General features: G+C 44.6%; 1 protein-coding gene, 1 non-coding gene and 1 pseudogene across 2 annotated transcripts; all 3 read right to left on the minus strand.

Annotated features, from left to right (window-relative positions):
• Positions 1-240: 240 nt before the first annotated feature.
• LOC129401742 (actin-related protein 2/3 complex subunit 1A-like) lies at positions 241-5,908 on the minus strand (annotated as a pseudogene).
• On the minus strand, positions 5,425-5,578 carry LOC129402941 (small nucleolar RNA SNORA62/SNORA6 family). The gene has a single exon (XR_008628955.1). It is a non-coding gene; the product is annotated as a small nucleolar RNA SNORA62/SNORA6 family (small nucleolar RNA).
• Positions 5,909-10,323: 4,415 nt separating the features above from the next.
• Positions 10,324-11,262, minus strand: LOC101546687 (olfactory receptor 10P1). Its single transcript, XM_004601920.2, has one exon. It carries the CDS (start codon positions 11,260-11,262, stop codon positions 10,324-10,326), a length of 939 nt encoding a protein of 312 aa, XP_004601977.2.
• Positions 11,263-22,221: the final 10,959 nt, after the last annotated feature.

Genomic DNA, 22,221 nt, shown 5'->3' on the forward strand with positions numbered 1-22,221 from the left:
GTGTGTAGAGGATTGTATTTCACCCGGGAGCCATTAAGCCCTTTTATAAGAGATGAATAAATTGTTAAAGGTTGAGTCTGGTGTGATTTTATCTATATCTGTATAAATATATTTCCCCTTAAGATTGGTTGCCTTCTACTTTAAACCCAATCAAATGTGATATGCTACTCTTGGTATATTGGTGGTGTGAAGTATGTGCACGGCCACATATGTGGCTGTGCAGTCCAGGAATAGATTGACTCACGGGTAAGGCTCATCCGAGCGTGTGGAGAGTGGCTGTGAGATTGGTGGCGGTTGACTTCTGGAGGTTTTCGGCTGCTCTTGCTGGCTCTGTTGGGGTGAGGAGGGGCCTCACCTGCCCCCCCTCCAGGTTGCCCCACATAAAATAACCTGGCTCGGGGCCTGGCAGCATGGCTATGCATCTCCAGGCCTGGGAAATTAAGAAACATGCAGGACCCTTGTGAGCTTTTGGAGTTGAATCCTTTTTTTTTTTTTTTTTTTTTTTTGCTTTTTGGGTCACACCCGGTGATGCTGAGGGGTTACTCCTGGCTCTACACTCAGGAATTATTCCTGGCCATGATCAGGGGACCATATGGGATGCTGGGAATCGAAGTTGGGTCAGCTGCGTGCAAGGCAAACGCCCTACCCGCTGTGCTATCGCTCCAGCCCCTTGAAGTTGAATCTTAATCCTGCTGCTTGCCTGGAAGGAAAGGAAGCCCTTATCCACTTCTTCTATGTAGGCAGAAAACACTTTACATTTGATTGATTGGTTGTGTGTGTGTGTGTGTGTGTGTGTGTGTATGTGTGTATTTGTACACACTTGGCAGTGCTCAGAATCTATTCCTGGCTCAGTGAACAACAATACCCTCTGGTGGTGCCTGGGGAACCATTTGTAGTAGTGGGAGATCAGCATGAGAGGCAAGAGCCTTCCATTCTGGCCCCTAACACAGGGCATTTGAAATCACATGATTGCACTGAGAGCAAAACATTGTTGGGAGACCAATCCTGGCCAAGCACTGTAGAGCTAATGGGTTTTTGATTTGTTTGCTTCCTCACTAATCATTTTCAAACGTGAGGTGGCAAACAGATATGAGCAGGCTCCACTCCCCACAGCAAATTCATTCTCAAATTAGAGCTGCTTGACTAAAATAGCTTCTCTGTTAGTTCTCAATATCACCAGGTTTCAGACACCACCTTTCTGACTCCAGACCTTGGCACTGTGGTTGCGCCATGGGTGATAATGCAGTCACTCTTGGGTACCCTGTGAATATCTGTGATGTGTCTTAAGTCCATTGAGTTGATGAGCTTTTGTCCTCAATGGATGAAAAGGTGGGAACTTTGTGATTGGAGGGAGCTAAGAGAAATCTGAACACTATCCCTATTCCTGGCTTGGCAGGTGATTGGCTCTGGTAAAAAGTGATGCAGGGACCTTACTATTTTTTTTTACTGTATTTAAAACAATTTTTCCCTTTTGTTTACCAGTAGGAGATTACTAGTCCTATACTAGTCCATAAAACTAGTCCTATACTAGTCCATAATTTAAAAACAAGTCAGTGAAATTTAGAAGAGGATAACTGGGGCCTGGAATGTGCTTTAGTGGCTGAGCAATTGCCTTGGGTGAGGGCCTGGGCTCCACCTTCAGTTCAGGCCAAATAATAGCAACAAGACAAAAGAAGTGGTTATAAATGCAGACATTTTAGAATTTGTCCAGAAATGATAAATAAATATCCAGATAAAATTTATCCAGAAATGGGACTGGAGCATACTGGAGCACAGTGGGTAGGGCATTTGCCTTGCATGCGGATGACCTGGGTTCGATTCTTCCATCCCTCTCAGAGAGCCTGGCAAACTACCGAGAGGATCCCGCCTGCACGGCAGAGCCTAGCAAACTACCCGTGGCATATTTGATATGCCAAAAACAGTAACAAGTCTCACAATGGAGATGTTACTGGTACCTGTTCGAGCAAATCGATGAGCAACGGAATCACAGTGCAGTGCAGTGCAGTGTTTAAACACTGTGTTTTACAAAGTTGTTCATAATACATTTGTTCCAGGCATTAAATGTTCCAACACAAATCTCACCACTAGTGTGACCTTCTTGCTACCATTGCCCCTATTTCCCTAAGCACCATGCAAGCCTGTCCTATGAGCAAGCACAAAATTACTTAGTTTATATTGTCTGCTATAACTACATGGCTAGTGGCTGAGTGATAGTACAGTGGGTAGGGAGTTGGCATGCGGCTGATCTAAGTTTGATCCCTGACATCCCATGGTCCCCTGAGTCCTGCCAGGAGTAATTCCTGAGTGCAGAGCCAGCAGTAGCCTCTGAGCATGGCTGGGTATGAGCCATAAAGCAAGCAAGCAAACAAACAAACAAACAAAAAACAACTAAATTGTTAATGGAATGATCAAAAATACTCCAGTAAAAGAAAATTTGTGAAAATTGTCACATTTCACCATGGGGTTATTAAATTCTTGTCTGGGGGATTACTAAACTCGTTGTAGCTAGGTAAGTCTTCTGTGTTATTGCTTATTGAGCTTAGTTGTCTTCTATATTACTTTCCCATCTATTTGCCGTGCTCCCATGGGGATGTCAGCATTACAGAATTTGGAGGTGCTGCGCATACTCTAGAATCTGTAACTGGGTTATGAATTTATGTGGCTGTGTTGTGGGATATGGGTGTGGCGTCTGGGCCTTCCAGAAGCACAGGAGGATGGGAGAGGCTGCCTGCTCCCAATCTGAGAAAACCCCAGAGTTTTCAGTCTGAAAACGGTTGTATCTAAAAACAGTTTTTTTTTTTTATCGGTTTAGCATATTTGCAGAGATTAGTCATGAAGCAGTGGAGTTGGGCCATTGGCATGGCAGCAGGCGTGGGGCAAGGGTGTGGCTGTCTGGGCTGTATCAGAGTGGAGACTCGGCCCTTCCCTGGCTTCCTCCAGCCCAGCTCCAAGACTAATCTTAGAGAGAGACGCTAAACTGCTGAATCATCCTAGTTCCACAGCTCCTGCAGTACGTGGCTCCACATCTCTAAATTTCACAATACTGATAACCCAGTAGGAGCACAGAAAGTTAGATGGGAAAATTGGGTAGAAGCCCACTAAGCTCAATGAGTGAAAACAATGACATGGAAGGCTCAATGAGCACCGAACAGCTCAGCAAATCCTCAGACACAGCAAAGTATCAATTTGTGGAAGAACAAAATACTCTTCCATAGTACTCACAAAACCCATTGCATATGTCCAACACTTTTGGAATACCCCTTAATATTCAGAACGTTTCTGCTTGTGGGTCTCCTCTTCTCCAAATAATAGCCAGAAAACTTGCTTCTCAGGCCCTTTTGCAGTTAGGGTACTGGCGGGGGCCTGCGGTTCTGCTGGTTAGACTCATCGGCGTGATGCTTCAGTTTGCAGTTGAGCAACTTGGCGGAGGGATGCCTGGAGAGCATGTGGAAGCCAAATTTCTTCCTTCCTTCCTTCCTTCTTTCCTTCCTTCCTTCCTTCTTTCCTTCCTTTTTTCCTTCCTTCCTTCCTTCCTTCCTTCCTTCCTTCCTTCCTTCCTTCCTTCCTTCTTTCTTTCTTTCTTTCTTTCTTTCTTTCTTTCTTTCTTTCTTTCTTTCTTTCTTTCTTTCTTTCTTTCTTTCTTTCTTTCTTTCTTTCTTTCTTTCTTTCTTTCTTTCTTTCTTTCTTTCTTCCTTTCTTTCGGGTGGGGGCTAGTTTGGGCCACATCTGGTGATGCTCATGGGCTAATTTCTGACTCTCTGCTCAGTAGAGTTCCCTGGTGGTGCACAGGGAATCTTATGCCATGAAGGGAATTTGAATCAGGGTGGCAGCTGTTTCAGACACACACAAGGGCAACTTCCTTGCTTCATGTACTAGTCTTTGGCCTAATATCTGATTATTGGGAATAGCCGTGGCAGAGTTCTGACATCTGGTCCCAAGTGTCATGAATTGGTTGTGTTGTGGGAACACAGCTATTAAAAAAAAATAATTTTATTTTTTAGATACATTACTTTGAATTATATATGGAGGGAAGGCATTTTAAAAAGTATAAAGGTGTACGTGCATGGAAGGGGGTGATGTGATGTGTGTTGTTCGAGGGCTTTCAGGGCAGCACACTTTCTCTCTCTCCCTCTCTCTCTCTCTCTCTCCTCTCTCTCTTGCTGCTCGCCTTCGGTGCTCTTGAGTCACTGTGTATGAACTGGATCGGGATGGCTCCTCCTTGTTCTCTGATTCTGTGTGTGACGCTGTGCTCTCTTCTGTCTCTCTATCTCTGTCTCTGTGGTCTCTCCTCTGGTCTCTTCCGACCTCTCTGTGTTTCTGTCGTCTCTCCTCTGGTCTTTTCCGATCTCTCTTCTTCTGATCTCTCTCTCTCCAGAGCTCTTCTGTTTCAGTCCCTGGATTCTCACTCACTCTCACTTCTTCTTCTTCTTCTTTTTTTAAATTTTATTGAATCACCATGAGATAGTTACAAGCTTTCATGTTTGGGTTACAATCTCACAATGATCAAACACCCATCCCTCCACCAGTGCACATTCCCCATCACCAATATCCCCGGTATATCCTGCCCTTTCCCACCCTCCCCCTGCCTCCATGGCAGACAATATTCCCCGTACTCTCTACTTTTGGGCATCATGACTTGCAACACAGACACTGAGAGGTCATCATGTTTGGCCCATTATTTAATTTCGGCATGCATCTCCCATCCCAACTGGTTCCTCCAGCCATCATTTCCTTAGTGTTCCCATCTCTCTTCCATCTGCCTTCTCTCTGCTCATGAAGCAGGCTTCCAGCTATGGGGCAATCCTCCTGGCCCTTGTATCGGAACACAGCCCTTGATGGCACTGGAGCTGACCCTATGAACTGCTGAGTGTCACCCTTGGCCTCAGCACTGAGGATCTGTTCTCTGTCCCCCCTCCTACTACCCTTTTAGACTTTGCTCTGCTAGGTTTTGTTTGGAAAAAAACAAGTTTGTTCCTGTCACTTGGAATGAGTCCCTAAATTCTAATGTGATCCCCAATGTATCTCATGGTCTAAATTAGGAAGAAGCAGAAATATAATGACTACTAGACATCTTAGATTTTCCACAAGATGAGTGAGTTTTTTGTTCCATTCTCATATCGGAAGAACAAGGGTCCAAACACTTTCTGCTACTTCCTCTAGGCCTTTGCTTACTTCCACGTGGGAAGAGGGATACATTAGTAATGAGACTGCAGAGAACGTTTCATCCATGTGTGGCCAGGACCCTGTGGACTTGCCTACGCAGACTGGTCTGCCGTAGTCTGTATGCTCTTTCCTCCTTCAGGTGGTAAGAGATAAAAGTTAATTTGGTTTCTTCAAACCCTAACAATGTTAATTATCACATACTGCTTCTCTCTTGTTATTTACTATTGCTTACTGACCCAAATAACTTGCTGTTTTAAACATTTCTGTAGCAAGAATTACTAGCAAACTCCATTTATTGGGCAGAGATCCCTGTGGTATTAGTGAAAAACTTGCCACCCCATTTAGCACACTACCTACACTTGAGAGTGCATCAACAAGCCAGTGGCCTCAACTCCAAGCTCTGAAAATATGCAGGTCTCACAGTCCCCCCCGCCACTTTATTTATTTATTTATTTATTTATTTATTTATTTATTGCATTTTTGGTCACGCCCACTGATGCTCAGGGGCTACTCCTGGCTCTGCACTCAGGAGTTACTCCTGGCAGTGCTTGGGGGACCATATGGGATGCTGGGAATTGAACCCGAGTCATCCGCATGCAAGGCAAACACCCTACCTGCTGTGCTATCGCTCTGGACCCCACTTTATTTAAACACCCTGGTTTACAAAGTTGTTCATGATGATTTATTATAGGTGTTCAATATTCAAACACCAGTCGCACCTCTACTGTCACCTTCCCTCCACCATCGTCTCCATTTTCCCAACCACCCCTCAAGCCTGCTCTGTAGCAGGCCCACAATAATTTACCGTATATTGCTTGAGCACAGCAATATACGTAGGTGTTTGCCTTGCACGTGGCTGATCCGGGTTCAATTCCTCCATCCCTCTCGGAGAGCCAGGCAAGCTACCAAGAGTATCCCGCCTGCGTGGCAGAGCCTGGCAAGCTGCCCGTAGCATATTCCATATGCTAAAAACAGTAACAACAAGTCTCACAATGGAGATGTTACTGGTGCCCGCTGGAGCAAATCGATGAGCAATGGGATGACAGTGCTATAGTGCTACCACTAAATGGCTAGTGGGATTATAAAAAAAAATACTTCAGTAAGAGAAAATTTTTGAAAATCGTATATCTCACCATGGGGACATTAAGTACTTGTGTGAGAGTTTATTAAGCTTTTGTTGTGAGTTACGTCTTCTGTGTTAATGTTTTTGTTAGTCAAGATTAGTTGGTTTCTGGCTGGAGCAATAGCACAGTGGGTAGGGCATTTGTCTTGCACGCGGCTGACCTGGGTTCGATTCCTCTGCTTCTCTCAGAGAGCCCGGCAAGCTACCGAGAGTATGTTGCCCTCACGGCAGAGCCTGGCAAGCTAGCCATGGTGTATTGGATATGCCAAAAACAGTAACAACAAATCTCACAATGGAGACATTACTGGTGCCCGCTTGAGCAAATCGATGAACAACGGGACAACTGTGTTATAACAGTGCTACAGTTGGTTTCTACGTTACATTCCCATCCAACCTGGCGTGCTGCTACTGGGATGTTAGTATGTAGAATTTGGAGATGTTTGCAGCTGCGAAGTCTCTCAGCTTTCGGAATGAGCTGCCTTCTGCATCACCTAAGAACTCTTGCACACTTGGTAATATTTCTTGCTTTTTTTTAGGGGTGACCCTCCCAAGTGAGTTCTGGGGCAATAAGGGACATACACTCTCATTTGCCAGGGAGGCCACAGGATGCCAGGGATTGGTCCTGTGCATGCCAGTCCTTTGAGCTATCTTTCTGGCTGTCTGTCTTACTCCCCAAACACACCTTCTCCTTTTCATTCAGAATTTAGTGAAGCTTTCACCTCCTCCTTGAAGATTTCCCCACTGTTCTCAGACAGAATTAGGATCTCTCCTTTTCGCTCCTTAACAACCCATTCCTTTCTTTAGTACATCTCTTATATGGAATTGTAATGGGCTGTTTATTACTCTTCTTTCCCATGAAGTTATACTTAAATCCCTTTTTTGCTCCAATTCCTAGCACACAGATGGGCATAGTATTTTCTTATTTTAAACTTTATTTTAGGTGCTGTCTTTTACAATACTGTTAATGACAGGGTTTCATGCGTGACACAATCCCTCACTACATACTCCCTGAGAACATCCGTTTCCCTCCATCATTGTCCCAACATGTCCCTTTATAATTACTCTGTTATTCATTTTTGCTAGTTTGCTTTCTTTCAACTTTATCACTTTTCTTTTTTTTTCTTTTTGGTCAAGTTTAATGTTAAGAAACTATTTTTAGATGATTTATTTATCAATATTTATCAAAAATTCAAAAACTGTTATAATGGCAAAAGGATTAGTACAATAATATGGCAAACTGAAGAGCAAATTTTACCAATTCATACTTCACATCATGGCTGTAGCAGGTATTGACCAAAGGAACACTTGAACTGAAAATATAAAGTTCATATTCAAATTACATTTATAAAGATAGCTATTGGAGAAACAAGGTTTGCAAAGATTGTAGCATAAATTAGCTTTTTTTTCCCACAGACAAATATAATGCAATTAGAATGGGGAACTTTGAAAGAAGAAGAAATTGATTCTTCACAGAGAGTGAACTGGTCTAAAAGAGCAGCTAGAATTAAAGGGAAGGTTCACATCAAGATTCAAATTATGTAGGGGTAGTTAGGCTGATTCTACAAGCATAGACAGGCCTTCCCACTATATCAAGGTCTGGAGAATGGATATTTAGATCTTTTCAAATAAACCATGATACACAAAGCTGTTCTCTTTACCTTCAGGAATACTGGGATTTAAATAACTGTATGATTGTATTTACAAGATAGGGGTGGTGGAAAATGAAGGGAACGAGTCTCTCATAAATTCTTTATTCAAATATCAACTTTATCATTTTTCTTTTTTTGTTTCTTTTTGGGTCACACCTGGCGATGCACAGGGGTTACTCCTGGCTTTTCACTCAGGAATTACCCCTGGTCATGCTCAGGGGACCATATGGGATGCTGGGATTTGAACCCGGGTCGGCCGCGTGCAAGGCAAACACCCTACCCGCTGTGCTATCTCTCCAGCCCCAACTTTATCATTTTTCAACCATGACCATTCTCATGGGTTTTGAATTCCACCAAGGCAAGGACTCGACCTGTTCCTTTGTAATATCACCAGTCCTGTATGGCACTGTGCTCTTTCACTGTGTGTCTGTTTGCCTGAGATGGAGCTCTGATCTCCCGTTCCCCAAGACTGGTCCCTAAATATGATCTAGGTCATTCCAGATGTTTGTCTCTGCTGCCTCCAACCTTCACACCTATTCTATCTGTCAAAATTCTTCTGCTGGTGGGGACATATCCAGTTATGCTTAGGGGCTAGTCCTGGTTCTTTGCCAGGTGGTCACACTTGGGGGTGCTCAGGGGACCATGAAGTGCCGGGGAGAAAAGCTCAGGGATTCTGCGTGAGAAGTATGTGTTCAGGCCCTTTGAGCTGTCTCTTTGGTCCCAATTTGCTTTTGTCACCATCTCTGGGGACCACAGACTGTGGGGGCGGTCAGAATGGCCATAGTGCATGCATTGCACCTGGGATGAAGCCCAGCCCTCACACTTGTCCTGGGCATCGCCAAAGTCACTGAGCTCTCTTCTGGGCTCTTTTTCTTGGGAGCTCCTTAACAGCAGGGCTGTCCAGTCCCCTCAGCACTGGCAGGCTGTGCTAGGGTTTGAACATGTGACTTTGCGCTTGCCAAAAACATACTTTCAGACACTGACCATCTTCCCGTCCCTTTCAAAATCCTCGACAAAGATAGAAGCTACCTGGATGATGCTGAAGAAAATTAATTTATTGACAGAATATAGTGTTGGGAGGGTTAGGGACCACTCCAGAGCTTAAGCTTCCAGGAGTAACTTAGTCAAAGCCAGGACCCAAGAGATGGCACGTGTTGCGGGGAGGGCGGGGGGTGGTGCACAGGAAAATAAGGGAGATCTTGTTCAGTTCGATGTGCTATCACCACTTACGGATGATGTCAGAGATGAAGAGCGGGGAAAGTTGGGGAAGAACATTAGCCGGTCATGTTTCCAAGAGAACAGCTCATTCCCTTCAAAATGGCATTCAGAGTGTAAGATAGCTGAGTGTTTCTGGGAGAAAACATGATCAAAATAACAGGGAAATGCTTTAATGATGTCTGATGGATCACTCAGATGTCCAGCTCATAGACATCTGTTTTTCTGACGTATAAGGATGTCTGGGGACGGAGCGATAGCACAGTGGTAGGGCATTTGCCTTTCATGCAGTCGTCCCGTGTTCGAATCCTCTGCCCCTCTCGGAGAGCCCTGCAAGCTACTGAGAGTATCGCACCAGCACAGCAGAGCCTGGCAAGCTCCCCGTGGCGTATTCGATATGCCAAAAACAGTAACAGTAAGTCTCACAATGAGAGACATTACTGGTGGCCGCTCAAACAAATCAATGAGCAATGGGATGACAGTGACAAGGACATCTGAGTACAAACAGTCACCTGGTTTAGGGACCCTGAACAATGCAGATGATGCTACATGCTCTCCTCCACAGCCACATGTCCTTATACCTTGTCCTAACAATAAGCCAGACGGAGAGTGAATTGGGGGGTGAGAGAGAGAGGAGGTAGGATCTAGATTTTTATTTATTTATTTATTTTTTGGGGGCACACTCAGTAGTGCTCAGAGCTCACTCCCGGCTCTGTGCTCAGGGATCAGTTCTGGTGGTACTCAGGGGACCGTACGTGGCTGGGGGAATCAAACCAGGTTGGTTGCCAGGAAGGCAAATGCCCCACCTGCTGTACGATCACTCTGGCCCCTACATTTAGTTTTAATTCAAAAACTTTCTGCAGGGAGACCTTTTTTTTTTGCTTGAGGTGCTGCCTGGTGATGCAGGACCTGTTTTTTATGTGATAAAAACAGTCTTATAGGGGTATTCAAGGTATTTAATATTTGGGGGCAGATGTCCCATCCCGCAGGACTTGGTCAACATGGGTAACCAGGAGAGGGTGCTATTTTTTAATAGCCAGGTATTAAAAAAAAGCCCTATAAAAAACATAAAAACAAAAAACCAGACCTGCTGCCTGGTTTCCATTGGACCTGGGGAGATGAGCAGCTCTCACAGGCTTGGCGAGAGAGTGTGTGTGTGGGGGGCGTGTCCCTTCAGGGCGAGGAAACCTGCTTCTTCATCATGTTCCGCAGGGCCCCTGTCACCTCCTTGTTGCGGAGCGTGTAAATGATGGGGTTGAGCATGGGGGTGACGACCGTGTAGAAAAGACTGAGGATGCGGTCGGTGGTGACAGAGGAGCCCGCCCGGGGCCGGATGTAGGTGATGCTGGCTGTGCCGAAGAAGAGGCAGACCACGAGCAGGTGGGAGGAGCAGGTGGAGAAGACCTTGCGGCGGCTCTGGGTGGAGGCCATGGCCAGAATGGCACCGAGGATGCGGGCGTAGGAGGTGACGATGAGGGAGAAGGGGATCATGATGAAAACCACGGTGGCGGTCATCACGGAGATTTCGCTCCTGTGCCTGCCGGCGCTCGCCTGTCGCAGCACGGGCAGGATGTCGCAGAGGAAGTGGGGGACGACGGGGCGGCCGGGGAAAGGCAGCGTGAAGATGAGGGAAGAGTGGGTGGTGGCCGTGAGGATGCCCATGAGCCAGGAGGTGCCAACCATGGCGGCACAGGCCCTCCAGTTCATGAGGGTGGAGTAGTGCAGCGGGCGGCAGATGGCAGCGTAGCGGTCGTAGGCCATGGCCGTGAGCAGGCAGCACTCCGAGATGCCCAGGACGATGAAGATGTACATCTGGGCCGCACAGCCCTGGAAGGAAATGGGCCGGGGCTGCCCGGAGGCCAGGTCGGCCAAGGTCCTGGGCACGATGTCAGTGGTGTAGAGGATTTCGACCAGCGAGAGGTGGCGCAGGAAGAAGTACATGGGGGAGTGCAGGACGGGGCAGGCCTTCGTGAGGACGACGATCACCGAGTTCCCCAGCAAGGTGGTCAGGTAGACCAGAAGCACCAGCCAGAAGAGGGGCCCCTGCAGGGGCCTGAGGTCAGAGAATCCCAGAAGGAGGAATTCAGGCAGAGTCTGGTTTTCTTTAGCCATCTCTCGAGACTGAAATGGGGTGGGGGGGCACAGACAAGAGAGAGAAGTTTGTCTACAAAGAGTCAGCCGGGGGCTGGAGCGATAGCACAGCGGGGAGGGTGTTTGCCTTGCACGCGGCCGACCTGGGTTTGGTTCCCAGCATCCCATATGGTCCTCGGAGCACCGCCAGGAGTGATTCCTGAGTGCAGAGCCAGGAGGAAACCCTGTGCATTGCCAGATGTGACCCAAAAAGAAAAAAAAAAAGAAGAAAGTAGAAAGAGTCAGCCTGGCTGTCATTTTGGAAAGCCCTATTGTCTCAGCTGAGACAGAGTCACCATCTTCTGGCAAAGATTGGCGTGAATTGGTTTGAGGTGATTTGTGGAACCTGGTGGTTCTGGGCTGGAGCAATAGCACAGCGGTTGGGCGTTCGCCTTTCATGCGGCTGACCCATGTTCGATTCCTCCGCCCCTCTCAGAGAGCCCGGCAAGCTACGGAGAGTATCTCGCCCACATGGCAGAGCCTGGCAAGCTCCCCGTGGTGTATTCGATATGCCAAAAACAGTAACAAATAAGTCACAATGAGAGACGTTACTAGTGCCCGCTCGAACAAATCGATGAGCAACGGGATGACAGTGACAGTGACGGTGGTTCTGGGACGTGAATCTAGGATTCTGAGCCCTTAGTTCCCTGCTTATCCTGCTCTTCCCTGTGCTCCTGGTCCCGGGTCCGGGGCCTGAGTCCTGCCGGAAATGCTGGCACACCCTCACTGGCATACCTTCACTGAGCACTCAGTCAGGGATGAGCTCAAGCTGCTCTCAGGATCACGAAGCCAGACTGAGGCCATTGAATGGCAGGTGATGATGCAACTGTCACTATATTATCTCACTTCCAGGTTGGGTAGAACCTTTCCAGAGATGATTAGTTTCTGGCACCAGCCCTGTGAGGGGAGTGGGGTAGGGACAGGCCAAACTCCACCTTGTTCTCGTATCTGGGCCTCTGCGATCAGGTTGTGGGTCACAGCTGCTCTGTGTCAGCTCTGCCTGCCAGGAACCAAGGCCTAGGAACCGCCAGGAACCAAAGCCTGGGAACCAATATGTCAGTACAACCTGACCTGTAACTAAGGAACAACCGCTTCTTGGGAAAAATACCAAAGTACCTTTTGAAGGCTGCAGAACAATGCCCAGGGGAACTGCCATCAGGGTCCACATCCAGTTTCGTTAAACTTTTGCATTCTTTGCTGTTCCCCCATTCTTCCCACTTCCTCAGATAATCAACTATACTAGTTTAAGAGAAATAAAATTGGAGCTTGCTCCCATTCTTATGTGTCTGTCTGTGTCTGTCTCTTTCTTCTTGTGTCTGTCTCCTTTTCACTCGCGCACCCTCTCCTGGCTACCCACGTTGATCAAGTCCTGCAGGACGGGACGTCTGCCCCCAAAGGTCTTTCTCTTGCTCTTCATCCTCTTAGAATCCCACCTAGACTTTAAACTTCTCCTCGAGTCTCTGTTTCTCATGGTCAGAGATCATTTTCCACAGAACTGTGGGATTCAAAGTGGCTTTAGGGGTTGTCTGTTTCTGGGTGACAGTGTTTTACCTCAGAAGGGGGCTGTGGGGCCTGATTGAATAAATGTATCAGTGGTGGACTTGGACCCATCTAGATCTAGCTCTCACCTCTTGAGACTGCAGAGAGCATCTTCATTATATTGTTCTAAGAAAACCCTTGAGGGAGTGGAGCGATAGCACTGAGTGGTAGGGTGCTCGCCTTAGACGACCTAGGTTCGATCCTGCCGCCCCATTAATCCCAGAGTCCCATTGGGGAGTGATCCCTGAGCACAGAGCTAGGAGTTTACTCTGAGAAAAAGGCTGGGTGTGGGCCCAAATTGGAAAAAAAAACCCAAATTGGAAAAAAAAACCCAAAAAAACCCCCAAATTTCCTTTCTCCTGAGGCAAATTTTGGTTTTGTTTTGCTTTGGGGCCATACCTGGTGATGCTCAGGGTCTACTGCTCTCTCTGCATTCAGGAATCACTCCTGGAGGTGCTCTGGGGACCATATGGGATGCCCCAACCTCTTACTCATTGTAGTATCTCTGGCCTTTGAGGTAAAATCTTGTGTCTTAGTCACAGCATTTTTTAGAGAAATATCTCCACTGTAAGACACTGCAGGAGACATTGGGAGGCAGTACATGAACGTGTGTGCGTGTATGCGTGCGCGTATAGGGGAGGTGTAGGCTCTAACAACTGATAAATTTCCCAAGTGCCTGGGTTTTGCTAGGCACTTTACTGAAAGGAATACTAGTCAGGGCTGAAAAGATAGTCCAGGGGTTAAGGCACTTGCTTTGCATCCAGCTGACTCAAGTTCGATACCAAGCACCACTCTGAACCCCATCAGAAGTGATCCCTGAGCACAGAGCCAGGAATGGGTATTGCTTCCTCCCCCTGCCCCCCAAAAAAAACATTGCTATTCGTTAGATCATTGCATCTTCATAATTACACAGTGACATATAAACAAACTCATCCCGTTGTTCATCTATTTGCTCGAGCGGGCATCAGTAAGGTCTTCACTGTGAGACTTGTTACTGTTTTTTTGGCATATCAAATATGCCACGGGGAGCTAGCCAGGCTCTGCTGTGCTTTATTCATTTACAAGTGAGGAAATGGGATTTCAGACATTAAATTTCTGAAAAATCACACATTTAGAAACTGAGAGAGTTGAGGTTCTGACCCAGGTTGGCCTCACTTCATATCTGTGTTCTCTTTTGGGGGAGTCACTCCCTGCACAGACCGACCCTGGGTCCCCTCAGGCAAAGCATGTGCTCTAGCCCTTTGAATTATCCCCCAGTCCCTTTATTTTTGATTTTAATTTTTCATTGACTTATTATGCAGTATTACAGAATATTGGGTGTTTAGCTTCCCACCTTTATATGTGTGTAAATTGTCACCATTCCAACTACCAGACCCAATGCTACCTGTCACCAAAAAGTCTTGTCTTTATCTTTACTGAGCCTAGGAGTTGGTTTTACTGTTTTTTTTTTCTTTTTTGCCTAAGTAAAACCACTGAAAATTCTCTTTCACTTTCATATTTATTTCGCTTAGCATCACTGTCACTGTCATCCCGTTGCTCATCGATTTGCTCTAGTGGGCACCAGTAACGTTTCCATTGTGAGACTTGTTGTTATTGTTTTTGGCATATCAAATACACCACGGGGAGCTTGCCAGGCTCTACCGTGTGGGCGAGATACTCTCGGTAGCTTGCTGGGCTCTCCGAGAGGGTGGACGAATTGAACCCAGGTCAGCTGCATGCAAGGCAAATGCCCTACCACTGTGCTATCACTCCAGCCCCACTGGAGCTTAGCATAATCACCTCATTTTTCGTACGTTTTGTCCCAAAGGCACCAGAGCCTGTGTTCTTTTTTTTTTTTTGCTTTTTGGGTCACACCGAAACAGGGGTTATTCCTGGCTCTGCACTCAGGAATTACCCCTGGTGGTGCTCAGGAGACCATATGGGATGCTGGGAATCAAACCCGGGTCAGCTGCTTGCAAGGCAAATGCCCTACCCGCTGTGCTATTGCTCCAGCCCCAGAGCCTGTGTTCTTAATCACAAGGTTGCAACTGTCTTAGAGGCTAGTTTAATCACTAGAACAACTAACTAGTATGGACCGTGACACAGCAATGTTTGGCTAAACATGTGTTAGATGAATAAAGCAGATGAAAAAAAAGAAAAATTCATTCTGAAGCCAGACACCAGCTAAAGACAGGACTCTGAGCTTTTAGATATTTGGAGTTCCAAGATGATGGCTTTTAATAATTCTGTACCCCAAGATGAGATTAGCTCAGCCAGGGGACCTTTATCTTTGGGCAGGAGACTCTTAATTTGCTGCCCTTTCCTCATAACCTAACCGCCTTCCACACTCATTTTCTCTCTCACTCTATTTTCTGCATTCAGCCATTTACCATATCGCTTGCAATTGAGATCAGTGCTTCCCAAGGAAGTCGACACTGCCCACGTTACATGGGGTGCTGGGAATAGAACTCCTGTAGGCTGTGTGCAAGGCAAGTGCTCTATTCACGGTGCTACATCTCCAGTCCCTGTTCTTTTTTTTTTCTTAAAGAACTTTGATTTCCAGGAGGGCAGCATCAATTTCTTTTCTTTTTTGTCCTGAAAAGAGGGTGGTAATAAACCTAATAAGTTTAGGAACCTCTGGTTGAGGGATTGCTGTGTGCTAGGCATTGTGCAATTGACTAGAGTCTCAGTTGATTTTATCTACTTATTTATCTGTTCTGTTGGACCACACACAGTGATGCTTAGGGCTTCTCTTGGTTTTGCACTCAGGGATCACTCTGGGCAGGCTCAGGGGACCATATTGGATGCTGGGGATTGAACCTGGGTTGGTTGCAAGCATGGCAAACACCTTACCTACTGTTCTATTGCTCCAGTCTCTCAACTGACTTATTATTAATAATTCTAGTGATAATTGTTATTTCATCATTTCAGATAAGGAATCAAAGCTCTGAAAACTTTTCTTAGTTACCCAAGACCACACAATTGGTAAATGGTAAAACCAGAACTATCACTTGAGGCCTGATTTCCCACTACCACACCTAATTGTCTCCATGAGGTCAGTAGTCTTAGCCTGCGTTTCTGGGGGGTGGATTCACATCCAGTCTGTTTAAACTCAAAGAATATCAGATTAAATTGGCCATATTCACTACTGCCAATAACCCTTCATCTTTCCATACCACTGTGAAAACCTCAGATAGATTTTGCTGTTTTCAGTTTTTAAAAATGCTGCCTTTTAATTAAGATATTGAAGTGCTGGAGAGATAGCTCAAAAAGTTGAGCTATCTGTCTTACATGCAGGAGACCCAGGTTTGAAACCCTGACACCACATGTCTCCCCAAACTCTGCCAGGGAGGAACTCCTGAGCACTGAGTTGGGAGTAGTCTCTGAGCACCATTTGGTGTGGCTCAGAAGTGAAAAAAAATTTAGGCAAAACTTTTTATATATAGTTTCCACCACCTCAATTAAGTTCTTCTCTTGTATGCAACTCCAAAATATTTATTCACTGCATTCCAATTTTATATGTCTGTAATCATAGTGTATATACATTTTGTCCTTTCCATTTCCTTTTTAATGCTTGCTTATAGTCTTTTGCCAAGACATTACATTGTATTCCGAGTGACTCTTTGGAAACTTCTTGAAATAGTTCATTGGATTTCTCCACAACTGTTTAACAAAAATTTCTCATACCTTTTGCAATTTAAGTTCTTTTTTTTCCTTTTCTTTGATTGTATTTTGGATAATGATGCAAACAATATCTTTGTGCATTACTCATTTTGCTTCTGTTAACTTATTCCCTTAAGGATATATTTCCAGGAGTAGGATAATTGGGTAAGGGTATGGACATTTTTTTTTTTTTTAATAGGGTCCCTCCCTGATGAGCTTAGGGGACCTAGGGCCACTCCCTATCACACTCAGTCTGCTGGTGCAGGCCTGACAGTTTGTTTTTTGTTCTTTTTTTTTTTTGCTTTTTGGGTCACACCCAGCGATGCTCAGGGGTTACTCCTGGCTTTGCATTCAGGAATTACTCCTGGGAGTGCTTGGAGGACCATATGGGATGCCGGGGATCGAACCCAGTTCGGCTGTGTGCAAGGCAAATGCATACTCATACTCATCTTAATTGTGTGTGTGTGTGTGTGTGTGTGTGTGTGAGACCATACCTGGTAGTGCTCAGGGCTTGGAGGTCAGTCCTGGCAGTGCTTGAGGGACCATGTGGTGCTGGAAATTTAACCTGGGCCTCTTACATGTAAGACATGCACCAGCTTGTTGAGCTATTGCTATGACCGACATCATCTTTGTCACTGTGAGTTGCCTCTTCGCTCTCAATTTTGTCCCAGGATATCATTTGAGAGAGTGGAAAAATATGATCTCAGTTCCCTGTTCTTCCCATCTCTGTTTCTCAGCTCCCATTTTCCCTGCTTCTACTCTGCTTTTGTTCATTTTCTGCATTAACTTCTCCTATTTCCCATATGCTCTGGTACATCTGGGACAATCTTCAGAGAGACACTGGCTCTGAGGCCACCATCGTCCATTTATTTATTTATTTATTTATTTATTTATTTGGTCTTTTGGGCCCAGTGGTGTTCAGGGCCTACTGCTGGCTCTGCACTCAGGCATCACTCCTGGTGGGCTGGGGGGGGGGGGGGCATATGGGGCACCAGGCATCAAACCCTAGTCAGCTGCGTACAAGGTAAACACCATCCCTACCCACTGTTTCATTGCTCAGGCCACACCATTGTCCTTTTTTAAAGGTCTCCCTTTGTGGAACAGTGAGATGGACAGAGTGTCCTTGGGCCATAGGGAAAAGGTTAAGTTTTAAAAGTTTAAAAAATTGGGAACCTGAGTGATGGTACAAAGAGGTAGGGTGCTTGCTTGCCTTGCATGCGTCTTTACCAAGGTTCTATCTCTGGCATCTCATAGGGTCTTGCGGGCCTGCCAGGAGTGATACCTGAGTGCAGAGCCAGGAGAAAGCCCTGAGCATTGTCGGGTGTGGCACCATCCCCGCCCAACACCACCCTGGGCCATAAAAAAAGCTAAAAAATATTTTTAAAAAAGTTATGGCAAAAAGGCAAAAGTTGCATATGCATTTTTAGTGTACAGTCCAGTAGTATCCACCCATTCTCATTGTCATGCGACAAATCTCCATAATTATTTTCATCTCATAAACAAAATTCTCTATGAAAAAGCAATTCCCATTTATTCTTTCCATGGTTTTCTTGTTTTATTCTTTTTTTTTTGGGGGGACGATGCCTTGTGGTGCTAGGGACCACTCCTGGCAGTGGAGGGTGTGGGTATATGGCGTTGGGGATTGACTCTAGGGCTCTTTCATTCAAGGCATGTGCTCTACTCCTTTGAACCCTCAGAACCCACATATCCCTTTCTTTTTAAAATTTTATTCATTTATTTGTCAAAGTGGAGAAATATGAGATATAGGTGCAGAACTCAGGGAGAAGAGTTCGCATCTGAACCTGGATAGGTTTGGGAGTTATCAGATTAGAATTGGAAGTTAAATTTGGGATCTGTGTGAAAAGTTCAAAGAAGTTTCTCACTGAACAAGAAAAAAAAAGCCTATAGAACCCTGAAGAAGTATGTCACCTAAGAAATGGTGAAAGAAGAATGTACAAAAATACCAAGAAGAAATAATGCTTGGGAATGAGAGAGGGATTTAGCATTACAAAGAACAGGCTTGGGGAACCCAGCAGAATTAAATGTAAGAATTTATAGTCTTTGGTTCATTGAGGTCAGTCTTTGTGAACTCAGTAGAAATAAAATTACTGATAAAATTGCTTCACTTCACTGGAATTGTGTATAAGAGAGGGTCAACATATGTGAGTAACGAACATGATGGCTTGCAAAGAGAGGGAAAAGGTAATGAAGTAGAGGTACTGAATAAAAATATTTAAAAATAGAATGTTAAAAGTGAAAAGATATAGGGAGGTGATCCAGAAGAAAAATGATTTAAAGATTCTGGTGAATGAAGGAGGGATTGGTAGGCAAGTCCCAAAGAAGCAAAAGGTGATGGAATAAAGAACCAATATGAAATTCTCTTTAAATAAGAAAATATCTGACAAAGTGAAAGTGACCTGAACAAATTAATAAGTTCCAATAGACTTTATTTTCTTTTAGTGTGGGAGTAGTAATAGAATTCACATCATAGGGAAATGACAAAGTAATAAATTCAAGCACTTAGATTTTAAGAGAAAATATTGCAAAACATCCAGTCAGTAGCTGTTGCTTATTACCTATTATTAGGTGCAGACTGGGATAATTACTGCACTTGGAATTCTTAAAGTGTTTATGTTACTGCTACTTCAATGTATCTGGTAAAAACTCTAGCAACTGTAATAAAAAGTGGATACACAGTCAAACCTGGGAGAAAGAGTCTAAAACACCTTCTGTCTATAGTGTTTGGTTCAAAGGCTCATCATCACAGCTAGGAAAAAGACTGCTTCCTGAGGATTTGTATACTTGTATTACCTTGGTGCAAAGTTTTATTTTTTTCCCTTCGCAAAACTCTAAGGATGTAATTTCATAGTTGCTATTACATGGAGAGAAATACTATATGATATAGAAAAATATCTCCCTCTTGGAGAATCTGGCAAGGTACCAAGAACATCCTGCTTGCACGGCAAAGCCTGGCAAGCTCTCCGTGGCATATTCGATATGCCAAATACAGTAACAATCATGGGTCTTATTCCCCTTACCCTGAAAGAGCCTCCAATGCGGCCCTGCTGGGAAGAACGAGTAAAGAGAGGCTGCTAAAATCTCAGGGCTAGGACCAATGGAGACGTTACTGGCACCCGCTTGAGCAAATTGATGGTCAATGGGATGACAGTGATACAGTGACAGTGATATTTATTTGTAGAAAAATAGTTTTGCTTAGGGATTATGAGGAGAAAGACTTAGAGAGAAGTAAGCAAGAAGGGAGGGAAGGGGAGAAAGAGAAGAAACCCACTCAAAAATAAGCTTGTCCAGAGGGGAAGGAGACCATTTTTTTCTTTTCTTTTTCTTTTTTTTGCTTTTTTGTGTCACACCCGGCAATGCACAGGAGTTACTCCCGGCTCATGCACTCAGGAATTACTCCTGGTGGTGCTCGGGGGACCATATGAGATGCTGGGAATCAAATTCGGGTGGGCCGAGTGCAAAGCAAATGCCCTACCCACTGTGCTATTGCTCCAGCCCCCGACCATTTTTTTCTAAGGCAGAAAAAACTCTCCCCCTTCAAGTCTTAGTGAGACAGATTGAAATAAATTTATCATCTCTGTGGAGGGAGTTACAGATAACTGGATAACAGTCTGTCTAGATTAGTGGTTTTCAACCATTGGTCCAAGCCAATTGTTGTCTACAGAAATTTCTTGCTAACCGGAGGAAAGAGTTATTATCTCTTAACATATGATATTCCTTGATAGTAGTTGTGGCACTGCTATAAATATTGACAATATAAATATTCTTGTTATGAATAATGTTTTTATTTCTGTTTTAGCAATCCATGCAATATTTCTCCTATTTTTAACTTGTCTACAGATATAAAAAAAAAGTTAAAAATCACTGTTCTAGAGAATGAAAAGGAGCAAAAATCTAATAGTGAGATGTTATTAATTTCCCAGGAAGAGATTTTAAGATAAAATTATTAGAAAAAGGTAACAAAAGTTGTTTGAACAGCGTCAATATTAAATGCATGCATATAGATAAGGGAAAGGAAAATGGTAATCTGCTTTCCTCAGTAGTGAGATTATGGATTATTTTTTTCCCTCTAAAAATCTTAAATAAATATAAATTCTAATTTACTTAAGATAAAGGGGAGAGAATAATAAGATGTGTGCTGGTCAGAGCATACAAAAGATAACATTAGAGAAAGCAGAACAGAATAGAGCAAAGATCTGATGGCCCCATTCAAGGGAGAAGGAAATTATACTTTTTTTTTTCTTTTTGGGTCACACCCAGCGATGCACAGGGGTTACTCCTGGCTCTGCACTCAGGAATTACTCCTGGCAGTCCCAGAAGATCATATGAGTCATTTGTGGTTGACTTTAGAGTGAGTTTTGGTGGTTGTGTTTTCAGAAACCATTAAATCTTGCCAAATTTTTCATGACCTCACATTTAGATATGTTTTCAATTTTGATTACAGTTGAAGCTGTTAAGGTGCAGCTGAATGAGGTGGTCTTGAAAGATTGGCAAGAAGAAAAGATCTCTGAGCCTGCCACATTCTAAAACTTAATTAAAAAATCAATTTCAGGGTTATTGTACAGCAGGTAGGGCGTTTGCCTTGCATGAGGCCAATCCGGGTTCAATTCCCAGCATCCCATATGGTCCCCTGAGCACCTCCAGGAGTAATTCCTGAGTGTAGAGCCAGGAGTAACCCTTGTGCATTACTGGGTGTGACCCCAAAAGCAAAAAAAAAAAAACAAACCCAAAAAACAAACAACCCCCCCCCCAAAAAAAAAAACCAGAAACAAAAACAAAATCAACTTCGAATAAATCCAAGGAGGTAGTCCTCTCTTGTGTTGCATTTCTTGGGTGAAATGAGGTTTCAGGGGCCAGAGTGATAGTACAGTGGGCAGGACATTTGCCTTGCTCAGGACAACCTGAGTTTGATCCCTGGCATGTCATATAGTCCACTTGAGCCCTTTGGGAATAATCCCTGAGCTCAGAGCCAGGAGTAAATCCTGAGCATTTCTGAGTGTGGCCCAAACCAAACAAACAAAAAAGAAATGAGACTTCAAGTGGAAGAAGTTTAAGCACAATATGAGACTGACAACCAAGGATAGTAGACACAAGGGCCAGGAATATTGCTCCGTAGTTGGAAGCCTATCTCATGAGCTGGGGAGAAGGCATCTGGAATTATCTCAAATATTGCTTCTATGCCTTGAAAGTACGATTTTGAAGTGAAATGAGTCGGAAAGAGATGGTCAGACATAGAAGGACTGCACTCATTGGTGGAGTATAAAATAACATAACATGAGATTGACACCCAAGGACAGTAGACACAAGGGCCAGGAATATTGCTCCATAGTTGGAAGCCTGTCTCATGAGCTGGGGGAGAAGGCAGCTGGAATAGAGAAGGGATCACTAAGTCAATGATGGTTGGTGGGATCGTTTGAGATGGGAGATGTGTGCTGAAAGTAGATAAAGGACCAAACATGGTAGCCTCTCAGTATTTATATTGCAAACCATAATGCCCCAAAGTAGAGAGAGAGTATGGGGGAAATTGTCTGCCATGGAGGCAGGGGGAAGGTTGGGAAGGGTGAGGGGATACTGGGAACATTGGTGGTGGAAAGTGTGGACTGGTGGAAGGATAGGTGTTCAATCATTGTATGACTGAAACTAAAATATGAAAACTTTGTAACTGTATCTCATGGTGATTCAATTAAAGAAAAAAAGAGAAAGGTTTAAGATGCCAGGTTTAGGTGGATAGAGGATAAAATG

Source organism: Sorex araneus, chromosome 2 (assembly GCF_027595985.1).
Source record: "Sorex araneus isolate mSorAra2 chromosome 2, mSorAra2.pri, whole genome shotgun sequence".
In the NCBI taxonomy this organism is placed as follows: domain Eukaryota; kingdom Metazoa; phylum Chordata; class Mammalia; order Eulipotyphla; family Soricidae; genus Sorex; species Sorex araneus.

Bases quoted from the DNA above. Each gene is read 5' to 3' on its own strand.
- LOC101546687 (XM_004601920.2), bottom strand. From the start codon at position 11,262: ATGGCTAAAGAAAACCAGACTCTGCCTGAATTCCTCCTTCTGGGATTC.